At 43.5% G+C, this 24,035-nt stretch overlaps 1 protein-coding gene across 1 annotated transcript in view; it reads left to right on the forward strand.

Moving 5' to 3' along the window:
• nek10 (NIMA-related kinase 10) overlaps window positions 1-24,035 on the forward strand; it is a 265,380-nt gene that overhangs the window by 127,847 nt on the left and 113,498 nt on the right. Inside the window, exons 20-22 of the mRNA XM_080206316.1 lie at window positions 4,085-4,130; window positions 7,532-7,653; window positions 23,718-23,820. Of these exons, the coding sequence (XP_080062442.1) occupies window positions 4,085-4,130; window positions 7,532-7,653; window positions 23,718-23,820 (271 nt within the window). The remainder of the gene's footprint in view (window positions 1-4,084; window positions 4,131-7,531; window positions 7,654-23,717; window positions 23,821-24,035) is intronic.

Genomic DNA, 24,035 nt, shown 5'->3' on the forward strand with positions numbered 1-24,035 from the left:
TCCTCACACACCTCAAGTTAATCATTCACCTGGTTCAGACCAGTATTTTCCTGCTCTTTCAGACTCACCAATCAGAGTCTGATTTCACTCTGCATTGCCTGCTGATAGCTCAACGTGAGAGCAAACGCAGAGTAACCAGGCTCTGATTGGCTGTCTGGTGCCACTAGCTAACACGTGGTCTCCTAATTCGTTGGGGCCCTGCACCTAAGCATGATGAGTTTCATTGTACATCCACTTCTGCATGTGGTAATTGGTGAGATTGATTTATCCTGCCTTTCATGGACAGAAGATATCTGGACAATTTTTCACTTCATTGATTAAATGCCAGTGGTGTAGCTCTATGGGACAGCTTGATTAGAGGCCACAGTTATTTCATAAGTACGCTGTAGGGAGGGAGTAGCCTTGGGTATCCTCAGTATGACTTCCGACTCCATGAAATTTCATGGCATTACCTCAAACTTGGACAAGGAAAGCCCTTGCTGATCATCACTTATTGCCTTCATTCAAATGATGAATCGGCACTGTTCCAACTGAAAACCACTTGGAAGAATTTTGGAACAACACAAGATTACAGAATATACATTGGTGGGGGAACTTCAATGTCCATTGCTAAGAGTGGCTCAGTAGCACCATTGGATGAGTTGGCAGAGTCCTAATGGATATAGCTGCTGAATATTCCTGTAGCAGGTAGTAAGGGAGAGAGAAACCTATTCGACTTCATACTCACCAATCTACTAGCACAGATGTCCATGATAGTATTGGTAGGAGAGACCAGCACACAATCCTTGTGGTGGCAAAGTCCCATCTTCACGCTGAACATATTGCCCATCACCATGCTAAATGCAATAGATTCTGAACAGATCTGGGAGCTCATCCTGTGCGTACATGAGATGCAATAGGCTATCTGCAGTAGCAGTATTGTATTCAATCATAATCTGCAACTTCGTGGCCCAGCATATGCCTTACTCTGCCATTACCATAATCCAAAGTAGACATTGAATTAAATCTGTTTTAATAAAGAATGCAAGAGAGCACACTAGGAGCAGTACCAGGCATATCTAAAACTGAGGTTCCAACCTGGTGAAGCTGCAACATGTCTGCCAAACAGCAGAAGGAGAACGCATTGGACAGAACTAAGCAATCCTATAACCAACCAAGACAGATCCAAATTCTGGAGTACTGCCATATCTAGCTATGAATTAAGGTGGACAACTAACAGGAGAAAGAAAATCCAAATATATCCATCTTCAATAATGGGAGAGGCCAGATATCAGTTGCAAAAGGTAAAGCTGAGGCAACCAGAAGCGCAGAATGGCTGATCCATTTCTGCCTGTTCCTGAAGTCTTCAGCATCATTGATGTAGGTCTTCAGCCAATTTAGTTCACTCCATATAATATCAGGAAATGGCTAAAGGCATTGGATACTTCAAAGTCTATGGGCCCTGAAGCTGCGTACTCCAGAACTAACCATGCTGTTAGTCAAACTGATCTAGTAGTCACAACACTGGTATTTATCTGACAATGTGCAAAATTGGTCACATATTTCTTATCCTTAAGCAACAGAGAAATTCCAATCTGACCAATTACCTTCAATCAGTCTACTCTTGATCATCATCAAAGTGATGGAAGCTGGCCTTGATCTTGCCATCAAGCAACATCTTGCAATATCTTGCTTCCAATTGCTCAGTTTCGGTTCTGCCAGGATAACTGAGCTCCTGACCTCCTTACAGCCTTGGTCCAAATGTAGACTAAAGAGTTGAACTCAAGAAATAAAGTGAGTGACTGTCCTTGACATCAAGGCAGCATTTGACCATGTGTGGCATCAAGGAGCCTGAACAAAACTGAAGTGAATAGGAATCAAGAGAAAAAATTCTTCATTGATTGGAGTTATGCGTAGCAGAAAGGAAGATGTTTGTGGTTATTGGAAGTGAATCATCTCAGTTCCAGGACATTAATGCAGGAGTTCCTCAGGATAATGTCTTTGCCCAATCTTCAGCTTCTTCAACAATGATCTTCCCTCCCTCATGTAGTCAAAAGTGTGAAGGTTCACTGACATTTTCACAGTGTTCAGTAGTATTCATGTGCCTCAGATACTGACACAATCCATGTCTATACACAACAAGACCTAAAGCCAGTCCACCATCTATAAGTCACAAATTAGGAATGTGGCTGGATGAATGTACTCTAACCACACTCAAGATGTTCAATGCCGTCCACCACCTTAAACGTTCCCTCCACTGGCACTCAGAGGCAGCAGTGTACACCATATTCAATATTCACTGCAGCAACTTGCCATACTTCTTTCAACAGCCCTTCTGTATCTGCAATCTCTACCATCTAGCAGGACAAGGGCAGCAAGTGCATGGGAACAGCACCACATGAGATTGCCCTCCAGTCATATACCATTTTGTGTTGCAATTATGTCACAATTGATTCACTGTTGCTGTGTGAAAAACCCTTGAATTCCCCTCACAACAGCACTGTTGGGCCAGAATTTTACATTGCTCAGTTGGACGCATGCCTGACGCAGATGCGATTGTGTGAAAAGATGTTGGGTGTGCATCTTGACATCGTTGTGCACTCGCACTAGAGTTGGAAGCATGCTTGCCGATAATCGAGCAGGTAATTTAGCACATTAAGGTTTTACGTGGTCTGTCTGCTTTTTGGCAGGCAGATTAGCCAGGAGGTCTTTGTTTTAGCTTCAACCTTGATCCAGGGTGTGATGAACAGTTTGAACTGAAACAAAAGTTTAAAAGGTGTCTTGGGACTGAGCTTTGTGCTTTAATGTGCTGACTAGACACTACGTGCATAGTTTTTCCATCGCAATGTATCTTTTACTGGTCAGCAGCTCACTGAGGGAGCACATTAGAAAAACCAGCACACGGTTTCCCTTTTCTCAGTGCTTTCTCTCTGCCTGACCTCTCCATCAGCACTGAGCCTTTCACAGTGCATGTTTCACACTGGCTGCTTGTTAATTGGCCATTCAGTGTGAAATTGCGTTCCAGTCATGGCTGGAAATGCATTTTGCACTTGCTTCCAGATTTGCCAAATGTATGTGCTCAACAGCTGAAAGTATATTTACCTCAGATGGACTATAGAAGGCAGCTCACCATTACCTTCTCAAGAGCATTTAGCAAATCAGCAGTAAGTGCTGACCTTGTCAACGATGCTCACATCTAATAAAAATAAGAAAAACCCTCCATTCTACTATTAACATGTAACGTTATAGGATGCCTTTCTCTTAGCTGATGTCAGTTAATGTAAGGTCTTGTTCATCACATCTTTTCCTTGAGGGAGCTTCTGAACTTGAAATGGGACAATGATTAACCTATTTTGGGTAAATTGAGGCAGATGAAGGGCTTCTGAAAGCAGTGTTAACGTATTATCAATAGTATATGAGGGTGGGTTTAAATTGAGCAGGGAATGAGAGGGAAATGGTCAAAACCTTGTGTGAGTTATCCTCCAATTTTGTTGGATGCCACACTCCTGATACATCCCTAACATAAAAGATCCTAAAGCACTATTCATAGAAAGGCTGGGTATCATTTTGTACAACATTTAATCCTCAATTAATACATTATTTGATCATTAAATAATTTATATTTAAATAAATACCTGTCTGTGTAATAGTTGTTGCCTGTTGTTGAACTAAAACAGAACTGTGAAGAGTAAATAGTACGTCATTGACTGTGAGGCATTTGGGATGTTCTGAGTTTGTGAAAGCCATCATATAAATGCAAGTTCTTCCTTTTCTGTAGAATGTGAAATTTGTCCTTGTTACTAGGCTGATTTTAGCTGCAATTGCTTTTGATGACAGATGACCTTACATCAAATGTTACACATTTGAACAAAGCAAGTGCAAAAACTTAAGAATATTTCAGTTTGTTTGAAAATGATTGATATTTAAATAAATACTTGTCTTTGTAATATTTGCATGTCAATAACTTAATGCTGAAGAATAACACCACATTTGTAGTTGGTAAGAGTGTGACAGAACAATAGTGCACAGGGCTCAACAGAAATAATTAGTAACCTGGTTTATTTTATAATAATTCCCTTTAATACATGGCATTTATTTTTTGCAGCTCCATCATCCCAATGTAGTGAGATATTACAAGACTTTTGTAGAAAGTAAGTACATTTTTGCAGATAAAAGCAAAAAAGACTAGCATTAGAATGTACTTATTTGTGTATATAATGACATTACATATTCAGAGTTTGATTTAAATGTGCTTCAACCCAGAAATTCAACTAGTGCATTTGGTGGGGGGATTTCGTTGTCCATCATCAAAAATGGCTTGGTAGTGCCAGTACTGATCAAGCTGGCTGGGTCCTACAGAACATAGTGGCCTCAATTGATCTGCAGCAGGTGATGAGAGAACCAACAAGAAGGGAAAACATATCTGACCTCATCCTATCTGCCTGCTGCAGATTCATCTATCAAAGACAGTATTGGTAGGAGCGACCACCACACACCCCTTGTGAAGGTGAGATTCTGACTTCATGTTGGGGATACCCTTCAATGTGTTGTGTGCCACTATCATCGTGCTGAATGGAATAGATTTCAAAGAGATCTAACAACTAAAGACTAGGCACCCATGAGGCACTGGGGTCATCAGCAAAAGCAGAATTTGACTCAACCACAATCTGTAACCTTATGTCCCCCACTCTACCATTACCAACAAACCAGAGAATAACCCTGATTCAAAGAAGAGTTCAATGAACTAGGAACAGCATCAGGTATACCTAAAGATTAGGTGACATCTTGTGAAGCTTTAACTCATGACTACATGCGTGCCAAGTAGCATGAGCAGCATATGTTAGACAGAGCTAAGTGATCCCACAGCCAACAGATCAGATCTAAGCTCTGCAGCATTGTCACAGCCAGTCTTGAGTGGTGATGGTCAATTAAATAGTCCACTGGAGGAAGAGGCTCCACAAGTATCCTCATCCTGGAGGAACCCAGTACATGAGTGCAAAAGACAGGCTGCAGCATTTGCACAATCGTCAACCAGAAGTATTGAGAGGATGATTCATTTCAGCTTCCTCCAAAGGTCCCAGCATCACTGATGCCTGTCTTCAACAAATTCAATTCAGATGATATCAAGAAACGTCTGAAAGGCTATGGGCCCTGACAATATTTCAGCAATAATATTAAAGGCTTATGATCCAGAATTTGCTTCACCCCTAGCCAAGCTGTTCCAATACAACTCTAATGTTGGCATCTACCTGGCAATGTGGAAAATTGCCCAAGTCTGTCCTATCCGTAAAAAGCATGACAAATCCAATCCGGCCAATCAACTTTTAGTCATCAGTAACATGATGGAAGGAGTCATTAAAAGTGCTGTCAAATGGAACTTGCTTAGAAATAAGTTGCTCCCAAAAGCTCAGTTTGGGTTCTACAGGGCTTTCAGCTCCTGACCTCATTATAGCCTTGGTTCAAATATGGACAAAAAAGCTGAACTCTAGAAGTGAGAGTAAATTCCCTTTACATCAAGGCAGCATTTGACCAAGTGTGGCATCAAGGAGCCCTAGCAAAACTGAAGTCAGTGGGAAGCAATATAATTACTCTTTGCTGGTTGGAGCCCTACCTGACACGAAGGAAACTGATTGCGGTTGTTGGAGGTCAATTATCTAGCTCCCAGGAAATCACTGCAGTAGTTTCTCAGGGTAGTGTCCTTGGCCCAACCATTTTCAGCTGCTACATCAATGATGTTCCTTCCATCACAAGATCAGAAGTTGTAATGTTCGCTGATGAATGCATGATGTTCAGAATCATTTGTGACTCCTCAGATACTCAAGCAGTCCATGTCCAAATACAGCAAGATCAGGATAATATGCAAGCTTGGGCTAACAAGTGGCAAGTAACATTCATGCCACACAAGTGCCAGGCAATACCTTGACATTCAATGTCATTATCATCGCTGAATTTCCATCATCAACATCCTTGGGGTTACTATTGATCAGAAACTGAAATGGGCTAGCCATATAAGTAGTGTAGCTACAAAACAGGTGAGTGGCTAGGAGTTCAGCAGTGAGTAACTCACCTCCTGACTCCCCAAAGCCTATTCACAATCTATGGGGCGTAAGTCAGGAGTGTGACGGAATACTGTCCACTTGCCTAGGTAAGTACATGTCTAAAAAGTCTCAAGAAGCCCAACACCATCCAGGACAAAGTAGCTTGGTTGATTGGCACCATTTCCACAAACATTCACTCCCTCCTCCACCAAAACACAGTAACAGCAGTGTGTACCATCTGCAAGATACACTACAGGATCTCATCAAGCCTTCTTAGACAGCATAATCTGAAACCCATTAGGGCTACGAAAGGGCAAGGACAGCCAATGCATGGGAACTCCATGACCTGCAAGCTTCCTCCAGGCCAAATATCATCCTGACTTGGAAATATATTATCATTCCTTCACTGCCGCTGGTCAAAATCCTGGAATTCCTCCCTAACAGTGCTATGGACGTACCTACACCATATGGACTGCAAGTTAAGAAGGCAGCTCACCAATCCCTTCTCACGGGCAATTAGAGATGGACAATAAATGCTGGTCTAGTCAGAGGTGTGCGCAACTCATGAATGAAAATAAAATGCATCTGAATCTGTAGTGGCTCTATAAATTGTAAATTATCTTCCTTTCACATAATTGATATTCCTAAATTAAAGATGGTGATTGCCCTGGTAAAACTGGAAAAAAAATGGCATGCTCATTTTTGTCATTTAATGAAGCAGAGCTGTTACTATATTAAGCATGTTTTTTATATTCTTGTTCTATCAATGCAATAATACAACAATCAACTAGGTCAGCTTTCAGTAAAGTCAATCTTTATAGAAATATATTTTATAAATACAATTTCTAACACTGAGCAACAAATATAATCCCATGAAATATCATTTGGCTTATATATTGTGTTAGCAGAAAGAGAATACCCATGGAAGCCACTCACTATTAAGCAAGAATGTCCATTATGTATAGTGCTGAACTCTTGGAGTTTTCAAGGATGAATATTGCCACCATGTGGCAAGTAGTGCATGCAGCCTCATCATAAACATTCAAAATGGTACTTGCTATTTCCCTTGGAATTATGAAAACTTGAAGAAAAGCTTGTTCAAACTCAAGATCCCCAGTTTCTTGTTTGTATTTCAACCCACTTAAGCTCAGTTACCTAATGCTCAGAATGTGATGCATGATAGTGCACTGTGGCAACATTTCAAATACTCTTCCTAACAAACATTGAAGTTTATTGTCACAGTTTGTTGCTACTTCCACTTGCATGTTAAATGTAAGTTTGATAATCTACTGTATGACTACTGTGTAAATTACTAATCACTATGTTCAGATTTATCTTGGCTGCTGATATTTTCTTTCATTTTCTTTTGTTTTGCCAATTTTTCTCACCAGAACTCTCCATGAAGGTTTTGTAAAATTGCAGATGTGTTTCTGGCATTTTTTTAGATGGTAAAATAAGGGTCCCTAAACACTTATATCAAAAGGTACCATCATGTATTTTGTTGTTCTTTGCAGATGATCGATTGTATATAGTTATGGAACTGATCGAAGGAGCACCCCTTGGTGAGCACTTTAATTCCCTCAAAGAAAAGCAACAACAGTTTACAGAAGAAAGAATATGGAATATATTTATACAAGTAAGAACCTTTCATGTTCCTTATACATTGCAATGATCTTAGTACTGAAATTGAGAGTGCGTTGGAGACAAAAGCAAATGTGAATCTGATATGATGGGTTTCCACAATTATTTTATCAATTTGTTTTTAAAATTTATCTTTGGTAATTTTCTGTTTCTCTTGCAATATACATTTATTCTAATATTTTCAGCTATGCTCATCAGTGGTAATGATACTTTGATATTTATTGTTACCACAAATCAATCAGATTTACAAGTGACAATAATAGGGATCTGATCATTTTATATTAACATTTAAAATAGTTCATGATGGACACTGAATTTACACATTGTGTTAAAAATGCCATTCAGTTATGCCAAGAACTGTTTTACTGGCTTACCTATAAACAGAAAATGCTAGAAATGCCAGCAGGTCTGGCTGCATCTATGGAGACAGAATCAGAATTAATGTTTCGGGATGGTGACCTCTCACCAAAACTTGCGATGAAAGGTCATGAAATGTTGGCCCAATGTTAACTTGGAGAAGTGTTGGCAGGGCAAGTTTAAAATTGCTTTGCAAACCCAAAGCGAGTTCAATGCATCTGTCTGTGTTTTTATAATAGGCACCACAATATAAATATATTTCCAGGTTTGGTGTTAATTTTGCAGCTGTGTGCATGTGGACTCGCATGGTACAATCTCAACTCCAGGATTTAAAGGGTAAACCCAGAGATGTAATTTGCAAGAACTTTGAGATGAAAACAAGAGACAGAGAACTTTGAGTTTGGAAACAAAATGATTAGGTGTGGTCCACTTTACTGGTGCCTCACTTAATGTGCTGTGAGGAACCAAAGAGAGATGCTCTTTTTGCAGTGAGAGGATGAAACCTGTTGCTCACAAAGAAGTGAAGGCTAAAGATGATCCAGGAGGTCAGCAGCAAGGGCTTTTGGAATTCATTGCAGTAAGCACTTTAATAACCTAACCAGGGCAGGAAAGGTGAGTACAGTTGCCCATTAACTTACATCATGCTGCAAAGGTCGCTCCTTCCCTCTATTATATCAACTCTACTGTATCACACAGCCTTATCTTGCATATGTCCTCATCAGTCTCTTTAGATGTACTTCTTCATATCCTCGCGTTCTAAACTATCCATCCACCATTGGCACTCACCCTCATTTCTATGCAATTTCCCACCTTTCGCTCATTGTCTCCATCAAAAAATGCATTGTATTCATTGAGTGAACACATTCCATTGCAGTCATTTCATTGCAGAAAAAGGGAACACAAAATACGAAGATTGAAGAGGAGCAGTAGAGGAAGAGGCTGTGGAGATGTGTGGTGCTTCATTGTCCCTGGCCATTAGAGATGGAGAGTTCCCAGTTACAGAGTTAAATGTCATACAGCACTCAGTTATATTAACTTGGTTTTGACATGAGTGAAGTGTGATGGCCAGGATTCTCTCCAATTCATGTGAAAACGGGAAAAACTCCCACCGATTTTTTTTTTTTATGTGATTTTCAGATCATACCTTTGAGTCTCTGAGCACTGCAGAGTGCTGTAGCATGTCTCCCTCTGAAAATTAAGGGATGGGGCCTATTCTGGCCCGCATAATGCTGATCAGGCCACTACGCGTGGCAGAATGGAGATCAGTGTTTGCGCATTGGGCCCGCATTGCCAGTCTCCTGATCGCTGGCAAGCCCAGGACTCCCCATCACTGGCTCTCTGACGCCTCCCCCAAATCACTGGCCTCCTGGACCTCTCTGGGCCAATCCTGATATCTCTGTCTCCTTTGGCCCACCCTGATCTACCCAACTCTCCAAATTCATCCCTCCCAACCCCCAGCCCTGCCCCCTTCAATAGGCCCATCCTCCTCTGACCTCACCCCTTTGGCATTGCCTGATAGACAGTGCCAAAGTGCTGTCTGAGCATTGTCAGTTTGCTCCTTGGGCAGTACCAGGGGGGCCAGTCTAGTGCTGTCCAGTGGGACCCCTCCTTTCCTTCAGCCTCCTGGTGAGGGCCTCATTGGCCTCTCTTCACTCCAGCGGGGTCGGCCACCTGTTCCCCAGTAGTGGGGAGCTGTTGTATGACCCGCTGGAGTGAACCATTCCTGGCAGCAGGATTGGGGGAGATGTTTGCGGGCCTGGAGACTTCAGTCCTGGGCCCACAAATGATAAAGAAATACGCAATTTCATATTGTAATAGCTCTGCACCAATTATTCAGAAATCTTAGAGCAGTGCAGCAGACTGGGAGAATTGCCCCCAATATCTTCATAATGATAAGCTGCAATAGTCTTGATTTGCCAGTATGAATTTGTATCTTTGCTCTCTGCTAGGACTTTCAGCAATGTAGCTCAGGGAGCACCTTGATATAGCCTATCGGGTATCAGGCAGTGCCAAGAGGGTGGGGCCAGAGGAGGATGGGCCTAATGAGGGGGCGGGGCACATTGGGGATTGATCGGTAGAGCTGGAGGTGTTCTGCTCTACCAGAGGATCATAGACAAAAGGAGGGAAGAGGAGATTGGGGCTGGCCTTCTGGATGGTGGGAAATGTGATGATGGGGAGGTTATGGTGCTGCTAAGGGAGGAGAGGTACGTTGGGACTATTGGAGCAGATCAGGAGATTGGGGCTGGCTGTGGGTTTGGGAGGGTGAGGAGAGGAATTTGGGGAGTTGGGTAGATCAGGATGGGCTGAGGGAAGAGGGAGATATCGGTGGACATTGCAGAATAAAATTCCTCAGAGCAACTGATTGATTTTGAGAGGTGCACCATCACGAAATTCATAAGGTGGATAGTTGGGTTTTCACCTAATGATTCATATTTCACAAGTGAGCAAGAGCAGAGATGATGGTGGCAAGAACAGGAATACAAAATCAATATCAGAGTATGCAGCCCTCTATAAGCTCCCCTTCTACCCCCCCACCCCGCCGCCTCCAGCCACCCCTCTCTCCCCCCTGTGGAAGTTATGTGGGCACAAATCACTATTGGCCTTTAAAAGCAGGGATCCAGGTGCAATGGACTGTATGGGGGGAAGTACATGCTCTGCACTTGCCTGCAGGGTGCCCGTGGGCAGAGCATCCCCTGTCAGAGTGTAGAGGGGTGTCCTTCAAGAGAGTTGGGAGTTTAAGGTTTGTGCAGGGCTGAACGGGGTTCAGTTGGGGGCCTTTCCTAGGATGCGAGTGGCATAGCTATCTGCTCACTGGAGCTTTGAAACCTTGAACTCTCTTTCAGATTGTCAGTCATATTGAAGTTACAAGCCTTCTCTCTAATGTTATGAGAAGCTTTGAAGTCTCTCCAAACAAGTGTATTTCAATCAGATCTCAGGTTGAAAGTAACATTTCTCTATGATGTGGTGAGAAGCTTAGCAGTACGATTTTCCCATTCTATTTCATGTCCTTTTAGCTTTTTAAAGCCTCTGGGAACGTTGAAATATTTAATAGTTTTGAACTGCATTATTTACATTCAGTTCCTGGTCCATTACTTCTACAAGCCTTTTGATTGACAGGTCTAGGCTTTTTCAAAGGAGGGATTAGGTTTGTTGACATAAGCTCTTGCACAGTTCATCAACTTTTACAAGCCTTCAGATTGACTGATTCAGGTTATTTCAAAGGAAGGATTAGGTTTGTTTGTTTACACAAGTTTTTTCATGGCCCATTAACTCTGGAGGATTTCCTTTTAGCACAGATATTCAGTGTAAATGTTTTTATGGGGTTTCCCTTCTGCTCCAAAGAGAGCAGGTGACTTTTTGACCCCTTTTTTTCATAGTGAGTCTTTTCAAGTCATTAGTGTTATCTAGAAAGGGCAGGTGAGGTGCTCTGTCTAACCCCAGATGTTTTAAAGTGGATTTTCCTGAACCTCATTTGCCTAAAGGGAGTGCTGTATTGGAGGTGGTGTCCCACCATGCAAGCAATTAACGACACACAAAACATTGAGGTGTAGGGGTTCCTCAGTGAAGACCCCCTTGTAGTCACTGATGAAACCTCTATGCGAGAGCCAGAGAATTGAATTCAATTTACCTAATGTTGCTGTCAATGGCCTGAGAGATTGTTCCCAACTTGAGTGAGGGAGGGTCCAAAGAATGAATATTGGCAGCCCAAGGGGCTGGCTGCATGTCACTCAGAGAAGGTGGGACAGTCATGTTAAGAACAGAGTAGGGTGAAATCTAAGCTTCCTGGCAGATCTGTAATCACAGATTATACACTGGCTGCCCAGGGTGCATTGAGTTTAATAGCATACCAGTAATAAAAATGCAGGACATCCAAGCCTGAGAATACATGTTGCATGGTTGCATCTCCCTTCTTTGCCTCTGATAGTATTTGTGGCCTCTCACATTTCTGCGAGACATGATCACCCAACCAATTAGCTATCATCATTTACCCTTCACCCATCTCAGCTGCTTTACCTTCCAAGCTAGGGTCAAGGGATGAATTGCTCATTTGTAAGGGTTCCTGAATTGTGATCCTATAATTTCCTTATCGTCTTCAGCCTAGCATTACGTCTTGGTGTTTGCACAGGATGCACATCTGAGATGGAGGTGATCTGATGCCTTCTGCTCCCTGTGGCCTTTGAAACTCTTAGCAGGCATCCTCTGGAGGGCTTGGACCTGGAGGACCCTGGAAGACTTTCAGATGTCAATAGTGCCCTCTGTCCTGAGAATAGCCTGTGTCAGGGAGGGGTCATTCAGAACGGTTGGAGACTGCCAGATTCTCCTTGGTGGAAGGCCCTGGGACGGGCTTCAGTACTTCCTCCTCTCTCAGGGTACCCATTAGTTTCTGGGTCACTCTATGGGACTGAGAGACAACTGGAATAATTCCAGAAGCCGCTAAATCACCTGGCACTGCCAGTCCTGGAGGCCTGCCATTGTCTTGGTCATGGTGCCAAGCCCTCAGCTATGGTCCTCTGTAGGTGGGCTAAGCTTTTGGGTGCCTTGGAGTTCAATAGTCAAGTCTTGGACATCCTGCTCCAGGCTTTCCATTGCAGACATCACCCTTGCAAGTGTTGACCTGGGTGCCAAGCAATGCCGGCAACATCTCCTGCGACTGAAGGCTTTGGGACTCCTTCAAACAGCCTTATAGTTGTGGAATGTAGCAAACACTCCCTCCTGGATTTCCAAACTCTGCCTTTACATTTTCAGCAGCAGAGAACTTTTTCCAGAGGTGTTGCACCTGATAGGAGAAATGTCTGGGATCCAGCAGACTGTCTGATTTCTTGAAACTTCCTGCCTCCACCTGATGTGCATCAGCAGCCGAGTGGTGCTCAACAAATGGCGACGTCAAGAGCCTGTCTACTAATCTCACCCACCAAATGTGTGTCTGCGCAGGAGAAGGCTGTGACACCTTGTCAGTGCCTTCCTCAGAACACTCTTCTGAGGTGCCCTCCAAGGTTGCAGAGGGGCACTGACCCCAGATGGCCCAGCTTTTTCTGGTAGAGATCCTGCAAGACAAGAGACGTGGGTTCAGTGACTGAGCAGGACAAAGATCTAGGAGTTACATAACTCACCTGAGAAAGGTCATCTGGATGAAAATGTTGTAGATCTTCACTTCTATGATGTAGGCTAACTGCGTTGCCCATCACTGCTTGCTCTGGGTCCTCGCCTGTGAAAAACTGCACCCTTTCCTCATTGGGGGTGAGGACGCATAACTTTGGCATCCCCCATCTGTCTTCTCCCTCTTTTATTGTGAGAAATTCTCTCCAGTGGAGACACAAAGAGGACATTTTGAGCCGGATGCCTGGTTGGCATGTGTGAGCACTGTGGCTAGGCAGATCAGGATTGTGATGAGGAATGCTGAGGGCTGCCGAAGGAGGTGCTGAGAGATCAGGTGTTGGGAGGATGTGAGGAGGCAGGGAGTGGGCCATGGGTGAGATTCCAGGGGTGCAGATGGAAATGATGCAAGGAGGTGACAGGTGGGTACTCATCTTGCAGCTCCTGGGTGGTAATAATTCTCTTCTGACATTAGATGCCAGTCCTGGAGGTCATGCTGCCGCTGCCACTGTATTCCAGGCAGGATTAGCCATGGTGGTCTGGGATCTTCTGCCACCCCAATGGAAAAGCCCACCTCTCCTCAACTGGGTCTAGCCACCTCGATAAATCAGCCTCCTAGAAATGAGGAGTATGTCTTCCTGCAGTCATGCTCCTGGCTTGACTGTGAGTGAGTGCTGAGGGATTGTTTAATAGCAGCTCCCTCTTGTTCACAGTGAATAGCTGAGCTCCAAGTTGGGAAAATCAGACACCTGAGGATTCTGGCTTGGTGTGGAGAAATCATTTATTGTACTGTGTGGGAGAATTGCGTGGGAATCTCCCCTCGTTCAAAACAAAATGATCTGGATTGCACCAACCCACCCAATGGAATTCTCACCACTTTTCTCGCTGGAGATGACTCTTGGTCATTTTTTGAGAAAATTCAGCCAGTGTGAAGTGTGAAGTTATCAACTTTGGTAGGAAAAGTAGAAAAAGCAAAATGATTTTTGAATGGTAACATACTGGTAAATATTTGTATTCAGAATAACTTGGGTGTCCTTGTACATGAATCATATGACGCTAACATCTAGACAGTGCAGTGTTAGGAAGGCAAGTCGTATGTTAACTTTTGTTGCAAAATGATTGGAATACACAGTAAATACATCTTACTAATTGTGAAGGACACTGGTGAGACCACACCTGGAATTGTCTATGCACTTTTAATTTTCTTACCTAAGGAAGGATATACTTGCTCTAAGAAGAGTTCAACAAATACTTATCAGACTGATTCCTGGGATAAGGGTATTGTTCTACAAGAACCAATTGAGTAGACAAGACCTATAGTCCCTGGACCTTAGGAAAGTAAGGTGATCTAATTTTTAAAATTTATTTATGGGATGGAGGATCGCTAGCTGTGCTCCAGCATTTATTGCCTATAACTAGTTGCCCTTGAGAAGGTGGTGGTGAGCTGCCTTAGAATCATAGATTCCTACAGTGCAAAAGAAGGCCATTTAGCCCATCGAGTCTGCACCAACCACAATCCCACCCAGGACCTATTCCCATATCCTCATGCATTTACCCCAGCAAGTTCCCACGTCACAAAGGGATAATTTAGCATGGCCAATCCACCTAACCCGCACACCTTTGTACTGTGGGAGGAAACTGGAGCACCTGGAGGAAACCATGAAGACATGGGGAGAATGCGCAAATACCACACAGACAACATCTGTGTGTTCTTTACCATCCAAGCCGGGGTCCAGGGATGAATCGGTCATTTGTAAGGGTTGCTGAATTGTGATCCTATAATTTCCTTATCGTCTTCAGCCTAGCACATCAGAGATGGAGGCGATCTGATGCCTTCTGCTCCCTAAACCAAGCAGGGAATCAAACCCAGGTCTCTGGCACTGTGAGGCAGCAGTACTAACCACTTTGCCCCTTCTTGAACTGCTGCAATCCCTGAAGTGTAGGTACATCCATGGTGCTGTTCAGGAGGAAATTCTAGGATTTTGACTCAATGACTTTGAAGAAATGGCAATGTATTTCCAAGTTAGGATAACGAGCAGCACGATGGCACAATGGTTAGTGAGTGCAGCTGCCCCTCTGCGTTAAGGACCCAGGTTAAATTCCAGCTTCAGGTAACTATCTGTGTGGAGTTTGTATGTTCTCTCTGTATCTGCATGGGTTTCCTTCGGGAGCTCCGCTTTCCTCCCATACTTCAAAGATATGTGGTTATGTTGATTGGCCATGCTAAATTGCCCTTTAGTGTCAGGGGGATTAGCAGGTTAAATACTTGGGGTTATGGGGATAAGGCCTGGGGGGGGATTGTTGTCGATAAATGCTTGATTGCTCCTTCCGCATTGTACGTATTCTTTGATGGTTCTATGAATGACTTTGAGGGGAACCTCTGGGCGGTGATGTTCCCAGGCGCCTACTGCTCTTGTCCTTCTAGATGGTAGTGGTCATGAGTTTGGAAAGTGCTGCCTCAGGAATCTTGGTGAGTTACTGCAGTTCACCTTATAGATAGTACAATGTGGTGGAGAGATTCAATATTTGTGGAAGGGGTGGCAATCAAGTGGGTTGCTTTGTCCTAGATTATGTTGAGTTTCTTAAGTGTCGTTGGAGCTGCATTCATCCAGGAAAGTGGAGAATATTTCATCACATTTGTGCCTTGTAGATCATAGAGTCAAGAGGTGAGTTATTCTCTGGAGGATTCCTATTCTTTGGCCTGTTCTAATAGTCACAGTATTTATATGGCTGGTCCAGTTCAGTTTCTGGTCAATAATAACTCTCGGTATGTTGATAGTGGGGATTCAGCGATGGTAATGCCTTTGAATATCAAGGGTGATGAATAGATCCTTTCTTGTTCGAGTTGGCCATTGCCTGGCACTTGTGTATCATGAATGTTACTTGCACGTCCCAGCCTGGATATTGTCCAGGTCTTCCGGCATTTAGACATGGACTGCTTCAGTATCTGAGGAGTTGTGACTGATACTGAACACTGTACAGTCATCAGCGCACATTCCACTTCTGACCTTATGATGGAAGGAAGGTCATTGATGAAGCAGCTGAAGATGGTTGGACCTAGGACGTTAATTGGAGCATATAAAATTCTTATCAGGTAAATGCTGAGGAAATAACTCTGCAGGGAATTTTAGAACACATTGTCACAGTCTCAGATTTTAGGATTGACCATTTAGAACGGAGATGAGGAGAAGTTTCATTGGCATTCTCAATCCCAAGGAGCTATGGGCGTTCAGTTGTTGAGCATATTCAAGGCAAAAGCTGATGTTTGCGTACTAAGTGAATTAAGGGATATGGGATTGTGAGTGATCTTGTTGAATGATGGAAGAGGCTTGAAAGGTCAAATGGCCTACTCCATCTCTACTTCTTATGGTCTTATGAAAGAATTAGTGAATATGGAAATTCCACTTTTGCTTCTCATATGTTGCCCACCTCAAATGCCAGTAGCTGACATGCTGAATGTGTCCCATCAATGATTCTATGTCTGGACGGGGTAGTTGGAGCCGTCTTTAGCAGGGTCCTGACAGAATCCCAAACCCAAAAAATGTCAGCCAACAACATCTTGGCAGGAAGAGTCACCTTCCTCTACCCTAGCTGATAAGAACATAAGAAATAGGAGCAGGAGTAGGCCATCCAGCCCTTCGAGCCTGCCCCGCCATTCAATAAGATCATGGCTGATCTGTCGCTGCTCAGTTCCACTTTCCCGCCCTCTCCCCATAACCCTTAATCCCCTCTCCTATCAAAAACCCATCAACCCGCGTCTTAAAAATATTTAGCAAGGCAGCCTCCACCACTTCAGTGGGCAGAGAATTCCAGAGATTCACCACCCTTTGAGTGAAGAAGTTCCTCCTCAACTCCGTTCTAAACCGCCCCCCTTTTATCTTGAGGCTGTGCCCCCTAGTCCTACTGTCTTTTTTGAGCGGGAAGAGTCTTTCCACCTCTGTCCTATCCATCCCATTCATCATCTTATACGTCTCAATGAGATCTCCCCTCATTCTTCTAAACTCCAACGAGTACAAGCCCAGTTCATTCAGCCTCTCCTCATAGCTCAACCCCCTCAACTCCGGTATCAGCCTAGTAAACCTCCTCTGCACTCCCTCCAAGGCCAAAATATCTTTGCGCAGGTGCGGCGCCCAAAAATGCACACAGTACTCCAGTTGCGGCCTCACCAAAGCCCTATACAGCTGCAACAAGACCTCCCTACTTTTATATTCAATCCCCCTCGCTATGAAGGCCAGCATCCCATTCGCCTTCCTGACCACCTGTTGCACCTGCAAGCTGGGTTTTTGCGACTCATGCACAAGGACCCCGAGGTCCCTCTGCACCGTCGCCTGCTGCAGTTTTTCGCCCCGTAAGTAATAGTCCTTCCTATCATTCTTCCTACCAAAGTGGACCACCTCACACTTGCCAACATTAAATTCCATTTGCCATTTCCTGGCCCATTCGCCCAGCCTATCTAGATCCTTCTGCAGACTCTCCACACCCTCCGCACAATTTGCCGTTCCCCCAATCTTTGTGTCATCAGCAAATTTCGACACTCTACACTCGGATCCCTCCTCCAGATCATCTATATAAATGGTAAAAAGCTGAGGCCCCAGCACCGACCCCTGGGGCACTCCACTAGTCACCATTCGCCAATCTGAATAGTACCCGTTGACCCCCACTCTCTGCCTCCTATTTGACAACCAATCCTCTATCCACGCTAACACCCTACCCCCAACTCCATGTCCCTCGACCTTCTGCAATAACCTCTTGTGAGGCACTTTGTCAAACGCCTTCTGAAAATCTAGAAAGACCACATCCACCGGCTCTCCTCTATCCACCGCCCTAGACACATCCTCATAGAACTCCAGTAAATTTGTCAGACACGACTTCCCTTTAATGAAACCGTGCTGCGTCTGCTCTATCAAGCAATTCCCTTCAAGATGCCTCGCAATTTCCTCCTTAATGACAGATTCTAACATTTTACCTACCATAGACGTTAAACTAACCGGCCTATAATTCCCCGCCTTTTGCCTGGCACCCTTCTTAAACAACGACGTAACATTAGCCGTTTTCCAATCATCCGGCACTTCCTCGGAATCCAGCGACGTTTGGAAAATAACCACCAAGGCATCCACTATCACCTCCACCATTTCTTTCAGAACCCTCGGATGCATTCCATCCGGTCCTGGGGACTTGTCCACAATCAGCCCCTCCAGTCTGTCGAGCACCGCCTCTCTAGTAACAGTAATGTCATTAAGACCCTCCAGTCCTACCACCTTTCCATCGCTAACACCCGGCAAATTATTCACGTCCTCCTCCGTGAAGACAGAAACAAAAAAGTTATTGAATACCTTGGCCATATCCTCATCCCCTACCACTAGGTCCCCTTTCTCATCCTCTAAAGGACCAACATTCACCCTAGCCAGCCTCTTCCTTTTTATATATTTATAAAAACTCTTGCTATCCTTTTTTATATTAAGCGCTAGCCCAGCTTCATAGTTTCTCCTACCCTTCCTTATCAACTTCTTTGTCAATCTTTGTTGACATTTAAACCTCTCCCAATCCTCTTCTCGCCCACTACTCTTAGCTACTCTAAATTCCTCCGCTTTTAGTTTAACACTTTCCTTCACCTCCTTCGTTATCCACGGCTTATTACCTCTCCTCCTACTATCCTTTTTGACCATCGGAATAAATTTCCGTTGAGCACCAAGAAAGATCTCCTTAAAGATCCTCCACTGCTCCTCAACAGACCCTCCCTCCAACGCGCTCTCCCAGTCCACATTCGCCAATTCTTCTCTCATCCTACCGTACTCCCCTCTATTCAAACAAAGGACGCGTGTCCGGGAACCCACTTTCTCCTCCTCCATCTGCACCAGAAACTCCACCATACAATGATCACTCTCCCCAAGAGGATCCTTCACCACAAGGTCCCTAATTCTACCCGCTTCATTACATAGCACCAGATCCAAGATAGCTTGCTCCCTCGTCGGCTCCAACACACACTGTTCGAGGAAACTGTCCCGGCAGCATTCCAAGAACTCTTCCTCAAGCCCCCCACGTCCAACATGGGTCGACCAATCAATATGCAGATTGAAATCCCCCATAACTACAGCCGTCCCATTCCTGCACGCCGCACTTATTTGCGCATTAACAGCCCGCCCCATCTCCAGATCATTATTCGGGGGCCTATAGATGACACCCACCAGCGTCTTCCTCCCTTTGCTGTTCCTAATCTCCACCCACAACGATTCCACCCTCTGCTCCTTGGCTCTAATATCATCCCTTGCTACCACCGTGATGCTATCCTTAATCAGCAGAGCTACGCTCCGCCCCTTTTCCCTCCTGCCTATCCTTCCTAAACACTTGATAGCCCTGTACATTCAGCTCCCAGTCTCTGTCACCCTGCAGCCACGTCTCTGTAATGGCCACCAGATCGTATCCATTTGTGTCGATCTGCGCCATCAGTTCATCCACTTTATTCCGAATGCTTCGTGCGTTCAGATAAAGTGCTTTCATCCCAGCCTTCACCTGGACCCTATTTGCCGCAACGCCACCAACTATACTCACGCCCCCTACTCCCTCTATTATTGGGACATCCTCGGCCTCTTCCCTTACACGTACACTCTCCTTAACTTTAGACCTCGTAAGGTCACCTACCCTCGCACCCTCCCCCCCCTAATTAGTTTAAAGCCCTGTCTACAGTCCTCTTTACTCGATTCGCCAGCACTCTGGTCCCAGCACGGTTCAGACCAACCCCATCCCGCCCGAACAGGTCCCACCTACCCCAATACTGGTGCCAATGCCCCATAAATTCAAACCCATTCCTCCCACACCAATCCCTGAGTCACCCATTCACTTCCTTAATCCTGTCAACCCTACGCCCATCTGCACACGGTTCAGGCAGTAGCCCAGAGATAACCACCTTGTCGGTTCTACTTTTTAATTCCATTCCCAGCTTTTCATACTCCCTCCCCAGATCCTCAGTCTGCATTTTGCTTACGTCACCGGCACCCACATGAACCACAACGACCGGATTCTCACCCTCCCACTCCAGGTTCCTCTGCAGCCCAGCTGTGACATCCCGGACCCGAGCACCAGGCAGACAACACACCCTTCTGTGCACTTTGTCATTGTGACAAAGGACAGTGTCAATACCCTTCACCCCACTATCCCCAATCACTACTACGTTCCTTTTCCCTTTCTCTTTGCCTATGTCCTGCTGCAGCACTGTACCGTGTGCAGTTTGCTCACCAACCTCACCTGCCTCATACCTCACCTCACCTGATACTACAGGGGTAACATCAAACAGGAGCTATAGGCATAAGAAGACTGAAGCTTTCTAGTTACACAAAAGTAGGCACATCAGTGTCCAAGAAAATATTCAGTTGTAGAGTTTTGATTGTTCAGTGATTAAATTACTTGAAATAAAAATTATTCATTTGAACCATTTCCTTTCTTCCCCATTCTTTGGTGCTGGGTGGCAAGTTGCTTTTTAACTTGTTGATGACCAATGCAGGGATGTGAAATTGGTAATCCATTGCTTTCTTTGTGTGAGTGGCATTAGGGATGGCTGGAGTTGGGTGGTGCGAGATTGTAGAATGGAAGTTACAATGCTTCTGACATTAGTCCACTCGAGCAACCTGAATGAACCTTGCAATAAGAAGGACATCCTGGGCCGCAATATTAACAGCTGATGATCTATTGCCCATATCATCACCTTCCTTCTCATCTTTTTTGTCTTTCGTTTCCTCTACCTGTTACACCTGCAGGTTCAAACTTTGTTCCTGTACAGTGCTGTTCAGCATACCATGGCCATTCTGGATATCCTAGCTGACGTGCTTTGAAGGGCACCTCCAATCTGACCAGACGTCTGAAGAGCATTTCCAGCAAGCTAATAGTTTATTTGCTTCAAATTTTAATAAGTGACTTCAGTCAAGCATGAAGTGAGCATCCCTTGTCTTCTAACTGACATCCATTGAGTCTGTTTGCTAGTCCAGATATATCAGGAAACTTTGACTGCTGAAGGATAAAAATATCAAGACAGTTCTCAAGGAATCTTGTGCTAATATGACGATATATCTTTTAGTTAGCACATTTCAGTTGCATATTGATGTTGTAGAAACGTTGAGATTCACAGATTCTTCTGGATGATCTGCATGCCCCGAGCAATACGCTGAAATAATGCAGCAGCAAAACAAGTTGAGGATGTTGGTGACTTTGGCAGCCAATGGTAATGTATGGCTTTCAGGTGCACCAAGCAACAGATTTGTTCCAGGAGGGTATAGATGTCTACCGATATCTGACACAACTTGAGCCTCCTGAAGCATTGCTATATCAAAATATCAAGGAAATTCTGCCTGCGACTCTGTGTTATGCCCTCTCCAAGCTTTTTCCTGCTGATCCTCTCTCTGCTGTGCAGTTCCTGATTTCTCAGTCGTAGGCTAGTGATGATGATGGTGCTGGTGCAGATAATGGCGATGATGTCAATCATAATGCCCCTTGCCTGAGAACCAATTTAAGGTCAAGGCATCTTGATATAGTTGAAAAAAATTAAAGTTTTTTTTTAAAATGTATTAGTGTCACAATTAGGCTTACATTAACACTGCAATGAAGTTACTGTGAAAACCCCCTAGTCGTCACACTCTGGCACCTGTTCGAGGACACTAAGGGAGAATTTAATGTGATCAGTGCACCTAACCACACCTTTTGGACTGTGGGAGGAAACCAGAGCATCAAGAAGAGCCCACAGAGACATGGGGAGAAGGTGCAAACTCCACATAGACAGTGACCTAAGTTGGGAATCGAACCAGAGTCCCTGGTGCTATGTGGCAGCAGTGCTAATCATGTGCTACCGTGCCGCCCAAAGTGAAGAAAGTAAATAAACTCTCAAAAAAAGATACTGTGAAAAGCCCTTGACCATTACCATCATTGGGTAAGAAAGCAGCTTTTAATATGGAATATTTATTATAGTATTTTGATGAGTTTTACCAAGTATTGTGTTCTTGTATTCACAGGCATATTTCAGGAAACCCTAGAAACTTATTGATGCGCTGCTAAATTTGGAACTCCGTTAAAAAATGACAGTAATTGAGTGTTTAGTATATGTTAGTAGGCAACCTGTCTCTCCTGAGGAGTTGCACATAAACAGCCTAATGTGTTGCAGCTAAATCTAAAGTAAGCAAGTTGGAATCCATTTCCCGACACATTTGTGTTTTTCAGTCTTTATCCACAGGTTAAAATGCTCCAGGTTAAATCTCCTTACATGTGATGCTTGATCTGCTGAGCATTTTCAGCACTTTCTGTTCATAACACCGATTTCCAACATTTACAGTATTTTACCTTTGTAATAGTCAACTTATCTCTGCCCAACTTCCTTCATGTGGTTTGTAAGTTGAACAAATTGTGTATTCATTTTACCATAGAAAATGATGCTTGATACCAGAGAAGCCTGATTTCATTTTTTTTTTTGGAGTTATGGTATACAATTATATGAAGAGACACAAACGATAACATAATCTTCTTTAAGTACCATATAGGCCCCATATGTTACACGTAAGATGGCTATAAATGGCATGTGTATCAATTTCTAATACTGTTCATTGTATATAACTTATATTGTTCATTTCAGAATTAACGCTGCAAACAATGGCTTTCCAAGCCTAATGTCTGACTAACTTCGTTGTTTTTAAACACAATGAAATGCATATGGTCTCGTCAATATGAAGTTTTGTTTCCCAGTGATTAACCTTTCCAAGTCAAAGACTGTCTTAAGAGTTTTGTAATCTTCAATGTATACTTATGGAGAACTCTATTCACAGTCTTTAATATGTAATCTTTGCATTATATTGTCCCAGATTTTGTGGTCAGTGGTAAACCAAGAGTGCTTGTCACTGATCTCAAAGACAGCTGCCCACAGAAATCTAGCAAGCTCTCTGACGTGGATTTCACCTTTCTTGACATTAAGTTGAATCTGGTGACAGCTTAAAAGGTTTCCTATCCATCCAACAGCAGTGATGCCATCAAATAGGTTCAGAATTCACTTTGAAGAATTCTCATGGACAGCAAACCAGGAAGTAAAATGCACTATTTATCCTTTTCATAAACTTCACAGAGAACAAAATAAAGATTGGGGCACAAACATTAGAAACTGAAATATCATATTTATCATACTTTTGTTATATTTAAAAGTGATGGAAATTTTATCAAAATGGAGAAGTTTGAAATTGCACAAGCATAAAATTAGTTTTCCAGAGCCAGAGAAGTTCTTCAGTAGATATGATATAGTGCATCATGAAAACAAAGTTACATCTCAACAAGATGCAACACTTTCAGGACTTTTTAACTACAATATTATCATTAAAATAAAAAATGTTATCAGTTTAGCATTTTCAAAAGGCCTGAGAAGAGTTCAACAGTGCACTCCATGGAGTAGCAGGGAATCACACTGACTGCAACTTTTGGATTTTTTTTCAAGGTGCAGTGCAAACACAAAGTTGCTGTCAGTTTCACAATAGTAATGATGGTAAAAGTTGCTAGTTTCACTGTCATTACAGTTGCAGAGTCTACACCACTTCTAAATGTACTTTTCTGATAGATAATTTTGTTCAATTACTTTCTTCTTTTTAGATATGCCTTGCACTGCGTTATTTGCACAAAGAAAAAAGAATTGTCCACAGGGATCTTACACCCAATAATATTATGCTGGGTGAGCAAGACAAGGTAACAATAAGTAAGTATGTAACTGAAGAATATTTGTACAAGTTGGCCTTTTAAAGTTAATCATTCGGAGAGTCAGAAAAGGCTGACTCTCTGACACTTCTGCAGAAATTCTTGGAGTTATGTGAAAGGGCTATGGAGAGAGAATATTTTCCTCCCTTTAAACAAACAGAAACTCTATGTATGGAATTCTCATTATCTTTGGAGAGTATTAAACATGTGGTTGGG

The sequence above is a fragment of the Carcharhinus amblyrhynchos genome, chromosome 2 (assembly GCF_965287045.1).
Source record: "Carcharhinus amblyrhynchos chromosome 2, sCarAmb.v2.hapA, whole genome shotgun sequence".
In the NCBI taxonomy this organism is placed as follows: Eukaryota; Metazoa; Chordata; class Chondrichthyes; order Carcharhiniformes; family Carcharhinidae; genus Carcharhinus; species Carcharhinus amblyrhynchos.